The sequence below is a fragment of the Lutra lutra genome, chromosome 12 (genome assembly GCF_902655055.1).
Source record: "Lutra lutra chromosome 12, mLutLut1.2, whole genome shotgun sequence".
NCBI classification, from domain to species: domain Eukaryota; kingdom Metazoa; phylum Chordata; class Mammalia; order Carnivora; family Mustelidae; genus Lutra; species Lutra lutra.
Genome location: NC_062289.1, coordinates 48,568,749 through 48,586,195, shown reverse-complemented (window position 1 = coordinate 48,586,195; position 17,447 = coordinate 48,568,749). Strand labels below are relative to the sequence as shown.

At 52.0% G+C, this 17,447-nt stretch overlaps 1 protein-coding gene and 1 long non-coding RNA gene across 3 annotated transcripts in view; one reads left to right on the top strand and one right to left on the bottom strand.

The window, feature by feature from the left end:
• CABLES1 (Cdk5 and Abl enzyme substrate 1) overlaps positions 1–2,069 on the top strand; it is a 112,429-nt gene extending 110,360 nt beyond the window's left edge. For both annotated transcript variants that reach the window (XM_047696647.1, XM_047696646.1), the window contains one exon: positions 751–2,069. In XM_047696647.1, coding sequence (XP_047552603.1) covers positions 751–891 — 141 coding nt within the window. In that variant the 3' untranslated portion in view covers positions 892–2,069. The remainder of the gene's footprint in view (positions 1–750) is intronic.
• LOC125081855 (uncharacterized) lies at positions 1,899–16,896 on the bottom strand. The gene is made up of 5 exons (XR_007121805.1): positions 16,494–16,896; positions 5,391–5,688; positions 4,346–4,504; positions 2,610–2,769; positions 1,899–2,032 (listed from the first exon to the last, which is right to left on the bottom strand). It is a non-coding gene; the product is annotated as an uncharacterized LOC125081855 (long non-coding RNA).
• Between the last annotated feature and the right edge of the window lie 551 nt (positions 16,897–17,447).

The window sequence follows — 17,447 nt, the reverse complement described above, 5'->3', positions numbered from 1 at the left end:
GTTTTTTTTAAGCTGAAGCAGAATGCACTCCGGCAAAAACAAGGACTTCTCTCCTCACCCTGCCCCCGGGTGTTCGCCTTCACAGCTGGTTGGAGCGAGAGGCAGTGCAGGAGGGGAGCCCCTGGGCACAAGCTGAGCACTGCTGTCCACACGCACACACTCCAGCTGGGCGATGCCCTGAAAGGCAGGTGATCTCAGCAGGTCTTGGGGTCCTTGTGTATGAAATGAAAGGACCAAACTACATAGTCAGTTGCCCCAATCCCAAACTTACCACGTTGTTACTACTATTGTAGAGGATATGGTATCTTTTTAGTCTTCCCTCCATGCCTGAATCCTCTACCATTAACAGGTAGAAGTTGAATCCCAGTCAAGGTTGGAGCTCAACATTGTAGTTTACCGCGCAAGTCCCCCTTGACAAACTTCTTACCCTCTTGACTCCCATCTTCTCTCATCTGTCAAGTGGACATAAATGTAGCACTGACCTTGCAGGATTCTTGAGAAATGAAGTCTGGGCTGTATGGCAGTCTCCTGGCAGACTGTGTATCCTAGGGGAGGTTCGGTTCCTTCTCCACCTGGACTGAGAACAGGAAGTACAGCTGATGCCCCCCTTCCGTCCTCCTAGTCTTGCCCCTAAAGGGTTTCTCCGTAAACACTCATTAGCTAGGGGGATAGAGAACTTACACATGGAGAAAGCCTCGGAATTTTATTTCAAAGCTAAAATGCTCTTGATTTCCTTTCATTCTGCTGCAGAAACTGGAAGAGAAGTTCCGGCTGAATAGACGAGAACTGATTGCCTTTGAATTCCCAGTGTTAGTGGCCTTGGAGTTTGCTCTCCACCTGCCGGAGCACGAAGTCATGCCCCATTACAGACGCCTGATCCAGAGCTCCTAGCACAGGCCCCAAGGAGGGGTAGAGACCACTTCCTCTGAGCCCATGGAACAGCACTTGCTACTGGAAATGCAAAAACAGAACTTGACATACCAACCTTTTTTCTTCTCAACATGTTTTTGGGTAGAAGCAGTACTGGAAACTTTTCAGGGAGTCCTGGTCTGGCTAGCCAGGATGAGCCGGGAGTGGTTTATTACACAGCAGGGGAAGGGAGACCTGTGCAGAAGGTGGCAGGCAGCCTTTTGGCTTTCCCCTGGTAAGAGTTCCCCGCTGTCCCCACCCTGGGGTTCTTCCCTGGGCCCATCCAAACCTCGAAAGCATGGTTCAGGGCCTCCCCTGCAGACCTGATCCAAAGTTCTAGAACAGAGTGGGGAAGAGAATTTGTAGCAGCTGGGGGAGAGCTTTTAAAAGATATCCTCACTCTATCAAAAGAGTGTGCCAATCTGTTTTTGTGTCAGCTCTTGGAAGTGCACTCCCGTCCCGTCCTGTGCTCCCCCTCACCCCCGGGGTGAGAACGTGAGTGTCTGAGAGATTCTCCAACAGCCCGCCTCCTCGGCCCCGCAAAGCCAGTCCTGCCCGCCAGAGAGCAGCCTGACCTTCGGTCATTAGTTCTAAATAATCTCTGGGTCATGACATCCTCTACTCTTAGAAAATGCCATAGTTTCTGTTACCGCTCCTACCACCAACGGGACAAAGGACAAGTTCTCAGTGCCGGTCACGGGGAATGGCATGGCGGGCGGCGCCCTGTGCCTTCCCGTCCCCGCGCGCGCTGAAGTTGGCCCTTGGCACCTCCCGGCTGTGGATCGTCCGGGGCTGCGCTCCGTGGTGTGTATTCCTGTACTCTACGTTAGAGTGCGTCATAGGCACATTGACTGTGCTCGCTCCGTATCACAGGTTTTCTCAAACTCCACAGTAGGCGTCAGCCACCCGCTGGGTGTTCGGAGGCGCCTGATAGCCGGGACATGCGGCATCTGGAGCCGCAGCTCTGTCACCCGAGGAGGCAGGGACTGCTCGATGCCTGGACAGCTGTCTGCAGAGCTGCGGCTGGAACTCACCCCCGCCGGCCTCCACAACCTGTCCCGAGGCACGTGGCCGCAAGACATCTCCCTGCTGGAGCTCACCTGACAGGAGGCGGCCTGGGGCCCTGTGAAAAGAGAATTAAAATATTTTGTTTCTATATACATGTATGTGTATGTGTAGACACCTGTGTGGCCCCGGTCACCCCTTGCCCTGTGTGCCTGCGTCATCTGCCATCCCCACCCCTGCCCCGCCCCCGGGAAAGGGCCCCAGGGAGGCTGAGCACACACAGCTTTGCTTAACAGCTGGACCGGAGCGGATGGGCGCACAGGATGGCGGAATTTTTTTTTTTTAAGATTTTTTATTTTATTTGACAGAGATCACAAGTAGATGGAGAGGAGAGAGAGAGATGGAGGCAGAGAGAGAGGGAAGCAGACTTCTTGCTGAGCAGAGAGCCCGAAGGCAGCGGCTCAACCCACTGAGCCACCCAGGCGCCCAGGATGGCAGAACTTAAGAAACCGCTGGGGAGAGAACAGAATCCCCCTCCAGAGCCCTAGATTGAATTGAATTTGGTACTAAATATTGTACTTTGGATACTAAAGTCAGTGACTTTCCTTGGCTGGACTCGATTATAAGACTGATTTTGTCAGGGGCCATGGTGAACGCAATCTCTAAAAATCAACTCACAGTTAAGGGGCACCTACCTGGTGTTGAGGCAAACTGGGAACAAATCACGAAGTGTTCAGAGCATCTCTTATCGCCTGAACTAAACATGCCCTTGACCTTCCTCTCTTGGTGTCTGTCATTTGCTGCGTCTTATGAGCCACCCCAGGTTCCCAGCCTGCTTGGCTCCCTGGTGAGTACCTGGCAGATGGAAAGCCTTCCTAAGGAGCAAGGCCACTGGCATCTAGAAATTGCCCACAGAGCTCTCCACCATCCATTTGCCTTGAATATCCTGCCAAGTTTAGGGGGACGTCTAGTGGGTGACACATGCTACCAGGGTCCTTCCTGGGTCTGAAAATCAGGTTAGTTGTCTTGTATTGGGGTCTGAATGAACTTAGGAAGTTGTTGGTCCATTTTTTTTTCTTTTTTTTAAAGACTTAATTTTAAACTCTATTTTGGCCTGTGGGGACGGGTCTAGGAATAGAAGATTTTGTCAAGAGGCTTCTTTTAGCTTGTCCTTGATGTGAGCTTTCTCAAGGTAGAGGAGGAGGACACTGAGGGTAGGGGATGAAGGTCACCACCAGAGCTGTCCCAGTGACCTGCATCCCAGGCAACCTGGGCTTTTGACAAGGAGTCAAGGAGCCTGAGCCTATGTGGAAAGGAGGAGGCCACTTGGCAGACTGTTCTAGAAGACCTTGAGGTTCTGCCCTTTAACCCTCCACCACAAGGGGCAATTTCAGCCCCTTACCAGCCCCGCTTCCTCAGACCGGTTTCTTCAGCTCCCCTTGCACACAAGTCTGGAAGGAAGTCCTGCCTACTGCCTAGCTGCACGCCCCACAGGACCACACTAACTGCTCTGCCTGGGTCATTCCCCCAGACTGGGCTTCTCTCCTCTAGTCAGCCTTGATTCTTCAATAAGAGACGGATACCAGGGCGCCTGGGTGGCTCAGTGGATTAAAACCTCTGCCTTCAGCTCAGGTCATGATCCCAGGGTCCTGGGATCTAGGCCCACATCCGGCACTGCTCAGCAGAGAGCCTGCTTCCCACCCCCCCACCTCCCCACCTCTCTCTGCCTGCCTCTCTGCCTACTTGTGATCTCTCCTTGTCAAATAAATTAAAAAAAAAAAAAAAAAAAAAAACGGATATCAACTGGGCAGAAAGGCTCACACAGCTACCTGGGGAGGAAATGGCAGCAGCCACTCTATCCTGGAGCAGCAGCCCTGCCTGGGGAGGGTCTGTTCCCCTCGCCCCCAAGAGTAGCTGCCCCAGGGCCCGAGCCTGGCCCAGCCCAGTGACAGCAAAGGTCACTACTTTCCCTCCATTTCCCTGGGGTAGACCTCAGTGGACACAGGAAACATGAAATGCAAGGCTATTCGTGTTCTTTGTGTGGGTTTTCCTTGTTTTTAACTTAAAAACTCCCCGTCTATGGTTTCTCTGGTCTTCACCCACCTGGCCCATTTTGGGGTGGTCCCTTACTGCACAGAAACCACTCCATACCACAGGCCCTGCCCTGCCAGTGGGGGAGCAGGCAACACTGGAGAGCCTTCCCTCCTCCTCGTTACTCTGTCCTGTCCTCTTTATTTCCCCAACAGCTAGAATAAAACTGTTTACAGTCCCTGCTGCCGAACTGTCTCTCTCAGACATTTCCGGTTCAGGCCTGAGCAGTGGCCTCTCCGTCCAGCCTCTGCCTCTGGCTGCCTTCGTAAGATCAGAGCCTGAGGCTGCCTTGCCCCCTTGCCATCTGCTGGAGAACATTTGAGTCCCGTAGGTTTGTTACCTGTTAATCGGTCCTTGATAGGGAAAGTCCTTCAAAGAAAGGGGGTGGTGAGGGGGGTGGCCTGAGTTCCTCTGGGTGGGGGGGAATCTCAGAGTACTGTGTGGTTAAGGATAGTGCTGGCCAGGTCACAGCAGGGCCAGTCTGGAGAGTGCTGGTGGCCTGGGAGGGGAGAAAATGAAGACTCTAAGTCCTGAGTCACAAGTTAACACCAACTTAGAAGACCGCTTCCAGAAGTGCAACGGTGAGGCACAACTGAGGTGAAAAGCTATAAAAGAAGAAAATAATTGGTGACAGGAATGGTGGTCTTATTGCCAAAGGAGCTCCCAGCAGGATGTGATGCCTTACTCAGAGACCCCACCCCATAAAAGACCACTCAGACTTCTGAATGGATACTCCAGAAAGTCCGCAGACACAGGGCTGGCCACGGCATGGACACACCCAGCGAGTATGGCGCTGGCCTTTGCCACTTCCTACCACCGTCCCGCTGCTCTGAGTTTGGTCCGAGCAACACTGGGGGCTTGCTACGAATGCAGGATCCACATCCTAACATTTCACGAAGATTTGTACATCAATATCTCAGAGGCATTGTTCCTCTGAATAAGCACAAGAAATAAAGTTTTTGGCTAAAAAATAAGCACCCAGAGTTGTCTAAAATAGAAATGCAAAGACCCTAGATGGTTTTTAATACAAAAAAAAAACCCTAAGAAACAAAAAAACCGCCAGTCTTTCACTGGAAGGTAGTTTTGACATCAGATTATATAGCCCCTGCCACTAACAATTTCTGGATGCACACGGCCAGAAAGTTTTAAACCAGACAGACCTACAGCTCACATATTGTAAATCTGAGCTGGCCCATGGTACCTGGCCTCATCCAGGGTTGACTAGGGACACTGTTGAGAAGAGGCCTGCGTCCTAGGCATCAGAGAATTGGAAATGTGGGGGGGTCAGGGCTGTACACTCATGACCTTGGAGACCTCACAGATGAACAGACCTCCCATTTTGTGTTTTCACTGGGGTCCACCTACCATTTTTAAATAGGTCTTACCTTGGGCTCTGTGGGTGACGACAGGGACCCCAAGGGCCTATCCCTGAGGGAGGGGCTCCCAGAGCTTGAGGAGGGACCACTGGGGGTGGGTGGAAGACACCTTTCCCAGGTACCATGATGCTGATCTCCAGAGGGAGCTCTAAAGACAGAGAAGCTTGAAAGGGAAGCGCCAGGGCAGGCCAGATTCTCCAGATGGTCCTGGCGAGGAGGAGTCCAAGGCAGCTGGCTGGTAATTGGTGCTCTCGAGTCAGCCTGGCACGCGGATGATAGCAGGCCAAGTTAGAGCCATCTTTTGGTCCTAGAAGTGAAGACCAAAAAGACTGGCAGGTTAAAATCAGGGATGCCTTCCCAGGGCAGCTGGACAGCTTGGTGGGAAGCCAGAGACACGAACTGTGATAGGCAGATAAGCCCTTGGATGTTGCTGGCTGGAGGAGCAGGGGGGGATGATGTCACACGCGCCAAGTAGATACCACACGCCACACCTGTGCAAGGCACGCCGAACCCATGTTCTTATGTAACCCTTAAACCATCAAATTACGGATTACGCTCTCATTTCATAGCAGAAGAAACAGGCTCTGAAAAGGTACTTTCCCAAGAGCTCGTAGTTATGAAGTGGGAAAGGCAGGATTCAAATCCAGGTCTGATTCTGAAGCCCAGCCAGCCCTCTTGCCTCACTCTGGGTCACCACAGAGAAGCTAAGAAGCTAGGAGCACGGAAGGCCAGAGCTAGGCTGACCTCAGCTGTCCCCCTTGACTTGCTGGCCTGGATGGCCCCTCAGGTTCGCTGGGGCCTTCTCCCCACCCACACAGCGGCCACCGGCCCTTTCCAGGCAGGAGGAGGAAGGGACCTGGAGCTGTAAGTTTCAGAGCTTTGTCCTCTGGGATACGAGCAACCATCACAGCCATTATAAGATACACCTCCTGGCCCTGGGAGAACATCGGCTTTTTGGAAAGCATGCTCCTGCCACAGGTGAGCTAAGGGGTTTTGCAACTAAGTGGAAGTTCACGTGGGAAACACTCCAGCGTTGGTGGCCATCAATATCGACCCAGCAGCTTCTCATCACTCACGTATGGGTTTCCCACTGTGTTAGGAGGATCACAAATTCCCTGTTATTCACGACTCGGCATGTTCCCTGGCTGCTGGCCCTCCATCAATATGCGACCAGCAAACACACACTTTCCACTACGATGAGGCCAAGTACACGTCCAACAGGCAGTCGGCTGGCAGGAAGGGCCAGATCACAGAGGAGTCCAGAGAAGGACTTAGGGAATAGGAGCTGCTTGAGACTTCACGCCTCAGTCCCCTAATGTCACTTGCAGGACACAGGCCTTGTCAGGTGGGTCCAGAGACACTTTCACGGTCATTAACTACTGCTCTCAACCTCTAAACTCAGGAGGGCAGGAACAGTCTGCACCCCCATATCTGCAAGCACTCAGCAGCATATGGGGTGCACAGAATTCACAGATAAATGTGGGTCAAGTCTAATAAGCCATCATCACAGAGCAAACACCCCATCAGGTGAACGATCTATCAGGTCTCCACTCGGGTCTTGCTCAGCTCTGACCCCACGGACCACACCACCCCAGCTCGCTTACCCTCCAGCTGCTGCTTCAGCTCTGCCAAGGGTGAATAAGAGCAGGAGGACAAGGATGTCCAGCTCTGTGGTGCCACAGCTCAACCCCCGCCCCCCACCCAAGGGGCCCTGAGGGCTCTTGGCCTCCTTGGTCCCTTAACCTGTCCTCACCTCCAGAAATTATTTCCTCACCGAACTCAGCTTTAATTGCCCCCCCATTGCAAGTGCGAACCCCAGCCAGCTCCCCCAGCTGGTAGATGAGAACACGGGGTTTCATCAAGCATGAGCAAGTGGGAAAACAAGCATTCTAGATTTCCAAATCATTCTGGAAACAGTGGAAATTGTCCCATAAAACCATCAAGAATGAGTGAGAATAGTCAAGAAGATCACACATTAAAAAAAAAAAAAAGTGAATCTGACCCTAAAAACAGCCCTCCTCAAGGTGCTGGTGGTATCCAGACCCCCTCCCCACCACATGGGCATTCCTTTGGAACAGTAAAGTTCTTGGTCATATCCCACTGAGGGGCTTTGAACAATCTTAAAAGTTGACCAAAAAAAAAAAAAATTCCAGTGGGTCCTCGAGGGAGCCTGATGGCATCTGTCAGAACCACTCCTTCTAAATCCATTTTTTTTTTTTTAATCCTGTGTTCCAGGCCTTCCAGTCCCTAGTCCTACGAGGGTGCACTGGGGGAGTTGGGGAGCACTCTGTCCACCTCCCAAACGTACTCCTTGGGCCTGATGGGACAATGCTGCTGTTCAGGCCACAAGGGACTCCAGCCCAGGCAGGACACCCTAAGTTTTTAGAGTACAACTCCAGGAGCCCCAAGGGGCCAGGCAGTTGGTGAGAAGCTATGGCCCCGAGCCTAGGAGAGCTTGGGTGATGAGCAGCGGGGTCCACATGGCTGACGATGAAGCAGCAGCCCCCATGCTCTCAGGGCTGAGGAGGTGCCTCAGCCATCTCACTCTGGAGGGGAGACACAGACCACGGCCCTCTGGGGACAGTCTGAGCCACAGGGCCCAGCCTGGGCACCTGTTCACCCACCCAAGGCCAGCGGCTAAGCCCCCTCCTCCTGCCAGCCAGGCCAGACGGGTCCTCCGCTGGGACCGGAGGCTCCCCCTGCCTCCATACACTCAGATACACGCACATAGACAGACTCATGGACAAAGTCATACTCACAGATATGGTTAAACACACACGCACGCACACACACGCACACACACACACGCAGCATTTGCTGTCATTTTCTCATGAACCAGAAATCCTCCACTGGCACGTGAGGCAGGTGCCAGCAGCAGGGGAGAGGGTGTGGGGGCGGGGTGGGCACTGAGTCTGCCATCCTGTCTGCCCCACCTGGGTCACAGGGCACATTCACACCTGCTGTCGGCCAGGAGCGAGCCCTGAGGTTTCCACCTTTCCAGGGGGAGGCAGTGGTATTGCACTTATGTACCCACCCCCCATGAACTCTCACCCCTGGGAGGCGACAGTCCCTCCCATCCCTGCGGCTGGGTCCGCAGGGCTGCAGCTTGGAGACGCGATGATGGCCGCAGGGAGGAGGCAGCTCCTGCACCTGTGGGCCCGTGAATGGTCCTGGAGGCTTCGCTGCTGCCTTTAGCCCAAAGGACCCCCAAGTGCTGAATGCAGGATCCCGGGGAGACCACGAGGCCCTCCTGTCGGCTTCCCTCACACCCTCCCCACCACAAGAGGGAGTACCATGGCTCCGGCCGAACTCACCTGGACCGGGGTCCTCACAGGGGTCACCCTGCCAGGCAGCTTCCCTCCCAGAGGTTTCCCAGGTGCAGGACCAGGAAGCTTCGAGCAGCCAGCATGGGCCGGGCTGCCTGGCCTGCTAGCCTGGGCCCTTACTGGGCCCTGGCAACAACCCCCACTCTGGGGAAGGGCGTTGTGACAAACAGCCTAGAGAGTGGGGACCTCCACCACGCAGCCCCCCAGCTGCAGCTGCACAGAGCCTCACAAGTCAGACAGGGTGCGGGCGCCGCCAGCCCTCAGCCCCTTTTCTACAGGAGAGCCCAGGTGCAAACCCTGTGGGGCCGCTCACCGCTCACCTGAAGAACCCCGGCCCCACCTAGGGAACCGCTCCGCAGCCAGTGCTCCCAGCAGGAGGAGGGGCTGGGTTCTCAGCCTTCGCTCTCTCCCCTACTCCTCCCTCTCTGCACACACCCCCACTGCCCAGCAGACCACCCCAGGACACACCTAATGTCTTAGGTGAACCCCAGCGCAGCCCCAGCCCCCCAACCCTGTAAGAACAGACACTTAGTTTCTCACAGTTCTGGAGGCTGGAAGCCCCAGGTGGAGGTCTCAGGCAGGCTTGGCTTCCCCTGGGGTCTCTCCCGCTGCCTCTTCCGTTCCTCTGCACCTGCGCATCCCCGACCTCTCTCTGTGGGCGTGAATCCCCTCTTGTAAGGACAGCAGATGGATGCGTTCTCTCCCACATGAGCCTCGTTGACCCTCCATGTCTCCTTAAAGGCCCCGTTTCCAAACAGGGTCGCTTTCCGACCCCTGAGGGTTAGGGCTTCCACAGGGGACTTTAGGGGGCACACAGTCCAGCCCATAACCCCCAGAGTGGACATGACATGCCCCCAAGCCAAGGCGGTTCACACGTCCACTCGGTTTCTACACACATGTCAGATCCAAACCCAAACAGGCTCTGTGGAGGGCAGGCTTCCTGCCCTCTACCCAGCCCCGCTGCCAGCAACCAGGTGGGTCTCCTGAAGTCCTAGATCGTTCTGTGTTCCTTCTACCCCAGCCTACCTCCAGCCCCTAATCTTCTGCTCTCAGGAAAGATTTGCTTTCTGGGCAGCCCATATACTGAAAAGACGGGCAGGGCAGAAACAGAAGGAGGGAGGGAAGGAAGGCAGAAGGCAGGAGGGAGGGACGGAGGAAGGGAGGAGAGAAGGAAAGAAGGAAGAAGGGAAGGAAGGAGGGAAGGAAAGAGAGAAGGAGGGAAGGAAGGAAGGCGTTGCTTTCCTCTTCCCTTTGTCACAACCCCTCCAGTCCCACCCCCTGCAGTCAACCCGTAGCCTGCATTTCCTCCTTCCTGTCTAGCTGCACCTCTGCTTCACATCTGGGATCTCCTGCCCCATCCGAGCCTCAAAACTGGTCCTTGGTTGCCTGCCGCCTGTCCTTCTGGGCCAGCAAAGGGCCTCCTGCTTCCAGACCTGTCACAGGGTCCCCCTCTCCCTTTCCAGGCTTCCTCAGCACTTAGCACACGCACCCCCTCACAGCCCCTGAACACAGAGAACCTCTCTAAGCACACCGAGCAACCCACAGTGTCAATTTCACCGAAACCTCTGGCCATCCCAAGTTTGGGAAGTCCCTTTAATTCCCAATCGCCCTTCGGCGATGGGGATTTTCTGGAGCTATCTGGTCACTGGAGTCCCTGAGGTCTCACTTTTGAGAGAGGTTTTTCGCTCTGCAGGATTCCCAGTGCCCACGTGCCACAGCAATTTCGTCTCCCCAAGTGATCTAAAAACCATCCCGAAAGAGACAGCACAAGCTTTTTATTTTTGCAGAATAATCAAAATGACTCTCAGGAAGTCTCCACTCCAGTTCTAAATCAAAGCATGAGTCCCAGCTGCTGAGAACTGAATAGGAATCAGACACGAATGGAGAGGCAGAGGAGGAGGAGAACTGGGTATTTATTATGTAGACTCCCCCAAACTGAAACCGTCCTCTCAATTCCAATTAAGACAAGATCTAGACTTTTGCTGAGCCCAGTTACTCTTAAGGACACATTTTCTACAGGAAAACTAAAGATCTGATGTGTACTATTCAAAGTACGGTGTTCTAGTAGGACCAGATGGCTCAGAATCACCCGGCATGCCTTTTAGAAATGAAAAAGCCTGGGAATTCTAGACTCTCCGAGACTGAGACGCAGGAATCCATACTTGCGATGAGTTCCCCAGCGGTTTTTCTGCATTCAGAAGTTTGAGAGTCGTAGCTGTGAGTGTGCAGGGTTCTCAGGTCAGGTCAGGTCAGGTGAGGCCAGGCTAATGCTGGCAGGGCTGCTCGAGAGGCAACACGCATAGGATCTTGCAAAAAAAGCGGATGCTGAGTCGCTAGGTCTAGGAGGGCACTCAAGATTCTCTGGAACTGGTGTTGCTGGGCCACCAGTCACATTTCTAGTGTTCTTAGTAACAAGGCTCTGGAAAGCATGTTTCCCTCCCGTTGTGCGTGAGCACACGTGTGCATATATCACAGTAACAGCACAGCCCTTTCACATGGCTTCTCTCCCCTAGTGAAATATGAGGCTATTGTTTTAGTAAAGATTCTAAACCTTATTTACACAACCACCGCCCTCACAAGCCGTCGCTTGTGTTGCAGCACCCAAGAGTGGTTCAAAGAAAGGTTCTGATGTCAGAGGGGCGAGTTCACAGAGCAGGTGCTCTCTGTCCCTCCCCAGCGAGTGAGCCCGCCAGTGCAGTGACCTTCCCAAGCTTCACACCTCAGCTGTGAAATGCGGTTGGCACCACCTTTTTCTCTCTGGAGGTGGTGAGGGATCCGGCAGACAATGAACGTAAAGTCTATAGGTGGAACCGGACCCGCAGTTGCTCTCACTCATGGTCCAGTAGCAGTAGGTCCCGGGAGAAGGCACGTGGGGGATGCCTCCTCTGGGTCTGGCAGTGAGGGCCAAGTCATATGCAGGATGAGAAATCAGTCTCCAGGGGCGCCTGGGTGGCTCAGTGGGTTAAGCCTCTGACTTCAGCTCAGGTCATGGTCTCAGGGTCCTGGGATCGAGCCCCACATTGGGCTCTCTGCTCAGCAGGTAGCCTGCCTCCCTCTCTCTCTTTGCCTGCCTCTCTGCCTACTTGTGATTTCTGTCAAATAAATAAATAAAATCTTAAAAAAAAAAAAAAAGAAAGAAATCGGTCTCCTGAAGACACCCCTTCACTTCCACTTTGACCTGAAACACTATCGTTTACTGAGCCATCAACTATTCCAGTCACTTTGGGCAGCAAATGCCTTCTGGAATTTTCAAGAATTAAAATCCAGATTTGTCTTAGTCTGCTTCGGCTGCTATAACAAAAACACCGCAGACTGGACGGCTTAAACAACAGATGTTGCTTTCTCAGTTCTGGAGGCGGGGAAGTTCCAGATCAAGGCACATGCAGAGCTGGTGACTGGTGAGGGCCCTCTTTTCTGGTGTGCAGATGGCCGTCTTCTCATGGTACCTTCACATGGCAGAGGGCAAAGAGAGGGGCAAGTTCTCTTGTGGGTTTTTGTTTTTGTTTTTTTGAAAGAGAGAGAGAGAGACCGTGCAGGTGAGGGGAAGGTGGGAAGGGGCAAAGGAAGAGGGAGAACCTCAAGGAGGCTCCACTCTCAGTGCTGAGCACAGAGCCTGACAGAGGACTTGATCTTATGACACTGAGACCATGACCTGAGCTGAAATCAAGAGTTGGATGCTTAATTGACCGAACCATCCAGGCGCCTCTATTGTGTTTCTTCTTATAAGAACACTAATCCCCCCATGGGGGCTCCACGTTCATGACCCAGTTAGCCTCAAAAGCTCCAACTCCAACATTGTATTGCTGACTTAGGATTTCAATATATGAATTTTGGGGGGACACAGCAATCTTATCCATAGTAAGCCTTAAAGAGAGAAAATGAGTAATTTCAGAAGGCTTTTTCCAATGATGCTCTGAGGTCTATTAGTGTCCTTGGAGCAATTGTGTAGCATTTGTCTTGACTTGCTCCTGGCCTCCGTTCTGCCTCCATTCTGACTGGCTGCCCTTGCCGTGGAGGTGACAGGTCCCCACAAAGAAACCCCTGCATGGAAGATACCTATTCTTCACCTGTCTCTTACCCCTTCCCCAACCCAGGACAGGGATAACTGTCTATCACTGCTCTGGCTCATTCCTGGCATGGGTTCCAAACAGACATCCCCCCAAAATGGCGACAAGAATCAATCCACACATTCTTTTGGCCAGGCACTGTGCTAGGTGCTAGGGCACAATAGTGAGGTGTAGTTACTACAGACATGGTGACTATCTTGGTGAAGCTCACAGGCTATAGAGAAGACAGACAGTCAAATGGCTGCATAACTTTGACGAGTCCTACAGTGGAGGGGTTCATGATGTGTTAATGGGAATCTAGTTGAGGACTTTGACTTAGTCAAGGAAATTAGGGAAGAAGAAGTGATGCTTGATCCAAGATAGGAAAAATGAATAGGAGTAAAATGGACAAGATGAGAAGGAAGAGATTTTCTAGGAGGAGAGCACATGCAAAGCCCCAACATCAGGAGGGAGTGTGGTGTGTGGTTCTGGATGAGACCAGAGAGATAGATAAGGTCAGTGAATTAGTCAGCGTTCTCCAGAGGAATAGAACCAAGAGGAAGGAAAGAAGGGAATGGAAGATGGATGGATGGATGGATGGATGGATGGATAGATGGATAGGCTTATATGTCTGTAGAGGCTGAGATGTCCCCAGATCTGCAGTCAGCAAGCTGGAGACCCAGGAGAGTTGATGGTGTGTTTCCAGTCCAAGCCCAAATACCTGAGAGCAAGGAGAGCCAAAGGTGTAAACTCCAGTCTGAAAGCCACCAGGCTCAAGACCCAAGAAGAATGGATCTTTCCATTTGAGTCTGTCCTAGCTCAGACTACCAGGCAGGAGGATTTCCCTCTTACTCAGCCTTTTTGTTCAATTCAGCTCAATTGATTGGATGAGATACAGCATCATTAGAAAGGGCAATCTGCCTTAGTCTACCAATTCAAATGAAACACCCTCACAGACACACCTAGAGCAACATTTGGCCAAATGTCTGGGCATCTTATGGCCCAGTCAAGTTGACACATCAAATGAACCTTCAATACCCGACCATGAAGGGCCTTGTTGACCATGAGAAATTTATCTTTATCCTCCAGACAATAGAACATCTTTAACTCATTTAAATAGGATGATGACATAAGCGGATTTGAGATTTGGAAACTGAATTCAGGCAGGAGTCTCAGGAGAAGGTCAACAAGAAATAAGCACGGGCAAGGGCAGACCAGTCAGGAGGCTTCTGCAGTGATCAGGACATGGGGCGTCAGCTTGGGGAGTGGGTGTTGATGGAGACAGAGAGAAGTGGTAGACCCCAGAGATATTTAGGACCTGGTAATGGATATGGGAGGAGAGGAAGAAGAAGAGGTCATGCTCAAACCCAAGTTTCTAGCCTACAAGGAGGGCAATGTCTACACTAAGGTAAGAAACACCCAAAGCGGTCAAAGAGTGGGAGGGAAGAGGGTGAGTTCAGACTTCCATCTTGTGACAGAAACCCTTCAGTAGGATGGAGTTTTCACCAAAATGTGGGACTATGTTTCTTCTTGGAACCAGGTGTGGCCAAGTATATTGGTTTTCTGTGGCTGCTGTAACAAAGTACCACAAAGTGAATGACTTGACAGACATTTATTCTCTCATAGTTCTGGAGGCTGGAAGTCCAAAATGGAGGTGGTGGCTGGGTCAGGTCTTTCCAGAGGCTCTGAGAGAAAAATCTGTTCCACAGCTTTCTCTCAGCTTCTGATGGTTGCAGGCAATCTTTGATGTGCCTTGATTTATAGGTGGATCATTCCAATCTCTGCCCCTGTCTTCAAGAGCATTCTCTCCTGTGTCTCACACACTTTACCAGGTCACCTTCCTTCTGTATATATCTGCATGCCCAACTTTCTACCATCTAGTAAGGGTCATGTGATTAGGACCCATACTAAGTCAGTGTGATCTCATTGTAACTGGATTACATCTACAAAGACTCTATTTCCAAATAAGGTCACATTCACAGGTACTTCTCATTAGGATTTGAACATACCTATTTGGGGGATGGTAGGTAACAATCCAACCCATAATACCACGCGACTGATTTTGTCTGTTTTGTCAATGGAACACAAGTTGAAGCAATATCATTTCCCAGTCCAAAGCTTTTAAAATTCAGGTGTAGTTTTACACTCCCCTTTTCCCTCCTGAAGGAACTTAGGACACGCCACCCCAATATGGGCTGCTTTGGTGTACTGGTTATTTTGAGCCGAAGGCACTAGAAGAACAGCAAATGCAGTGGGAGGCTTTCTCTGCACTCTCCTTACCTGCCTAAAGTCGGATCCTCCGAAAGGAGCTAGAGGTCGGTTGCCATAGACTCCCCTCCTGAGGAGTTTCATCCATGAAGAAGATTGACTCTCACCGCAGGAGAGGAGACTGGAAGGCAGCAGCGCCACAGCCCGACAAATTTGTCACACACTGTCTCCCTCCTCGTCCTTCCTAAAAATCATTTCCTCTTTCCTGGGTTGTCTTTACCTCCCCTCTCCTTCCCCTATCAGACAGTATATAAGCTCTCAATTCTCACCATCTTGGGGAGGGGTATTCACTTTGTTTTTTCCTGTGATGCCCCCAGGCATGTAATAGTAAAAAATGAATGCATTTGTATCCTTTTCTCCTATTAATCTGCCTGTTGTCATTTTATCTCCTAGACCCGGCTATTAAATCTCAGAGGGCAGAGGGAAAGCATTTCGTCCCTCCCCTACCTTACCTGCTGGATAAAGGCAAAGGACTCCGAGGCTACAGCAGGTGGTGGAACCAGCCGATGGGAGGAACCGGGACCTTTGATTCATCGTGTGGGAAAAACAAGCAACAGACCAGGAACTCCGCTCTGGACCCACATATTGGAGAGGAGTAAGCTTTTATGATGCTGAACCCTTGAGATTCGGGGATTTGTCTGTCCCAGAGCTAACTTCATATCTACGGAAATCTTGGCTCACAAAGGCTTGGAGACAGGCAGAGGAGATGCCAGGTAGACATGGAGCTCCAGAGGTAGGTGGGGCTGGAGATGGTAGCAAGGGCAACGGGAATGCCTGGGATTGCCACGGGAGCAGGTCTAGAGGGAGGAGGGAAGCCCCAGGCCCAGGCTTTGTGGGACCATCATGTTTACTACCTGGGTAGACTAGAATGAGTCTGCCAAGAAGAGAAAGAGTGGTGAGAGAGAGGGAGCCAGACTCCCAGGGCGCGTAGTCTCACGGGCACCGAGGAGCAGGAGACCCAGGCCCTGAGAGGCCATGTGTGATGAGGCTTGCAAAATACCAACCAGTTAGAAGACATGATGGTTGCTGAGGATGGGCACTGCTGTAGAAGGTGCCTGAGGTCAGGAGGTAGGGAGGAGGTGTGAGAAGGAGGCGAGGAGATGGCATCAGCAAGCAGAGAAAATTCTTGAAGGGTTGAGTCTTGGAAGGAAGTAGCAAGAGCTGAAGCTCGAGGCTGAGAACCAAGACCTTCTAGCCCACAGTCAGCCCGGAGGCAGAGAAGGGAAACCACCACTGACTGCCCAGTTAGCCACTAACTATTCCACTCTCTCCATTAGCCTTTCTTGACTCTTTTGGGATTGTCCCAAGCAAATACTGTGATTGTTCACTGCAGAAACTTCCCCAAAGACCCTCAACTCTTCAGAGAAAAGCACTTACTGCTTGTGCCTGAAGATGTTGTGAATACCTCCCCTGCTGTCCCTGTGGTATCGTGCTTGTGACACAGTCCAAGATCCCCACACGCAAAGACTCACCTCAAAGCAAACTTCCAATTCCTGATGCATCCTGAGCTTGTCTTCCCTGCTCTAAAAACCACGCTTCGCTGTGCTCCCGACAGCCGGCGACCTCAAGAGGCAGTACCTCTGGCTTGTCGGTGGCCATGTTGGTGGTTCTGGGGAGCCAGCTCCGGACGACGGGATGAAGAAGTCAAGTTCAGCGTTTTCTTGTTTCTGTTTTGTTGTTGTTAAGGAAGGCTTGAGGGTGTCTAAAGCCAGTTGAAAGAGAGGAGTCAAATAACCAAGAGAGAGATGTGGTCAGGTTCCTGAGGCGGCAGGAGTGAGCAGAATCAAAGTGAGCAGAGAAGGAGGGATGGATGTTAAGCTGGAGAGGAGGCAGCCCTCAACTGTAGAAGGAGGGGAGAGAGCTGCCAGTGCGAGCTGGTTTCTGTGGATGAGACGGGAAGGTGAAGTTCTCATCTGACAGCTTCTATTTCCCCTTCAGTAAGAGCTGAGGCCCATCTACCTGGGAGAGGGGAGGCCAGACAAGGAGGAAAGGGTTTGGAGAGAGTGAAAGCATTTGAACCGTCATGGAGATCCAGGAAAGTGAACCAACCTGAGAAAGGACCAGTTGCTTGAGTACAGAGTACCATTGGAGACTCGTGCTTATGGGCATCTGGAGAATGTAATGTGTCCTGTCCTGTGACCCCTGAATGGGGACTTCCGGGGTGCCTGTGTGTTCCACATGCACCCGGATGTGCAAGTGCTAAGAGATGTCAAAGTCACTTTCCGTTATTGCCACATTCCATTTATTCCCATCTCCTGCCACCTAAAGCCAACCACTGTGGAGAGCCATCATGGATAAGGATAATAATAATAATAGTAATAGTTACTGCTTATCATGTGCTCCGTACTATGCTGAGCACCCTGTGTACATACATACATATACATGATATGTGTACCTAGACATATGTACATAGACATATGGTGAAT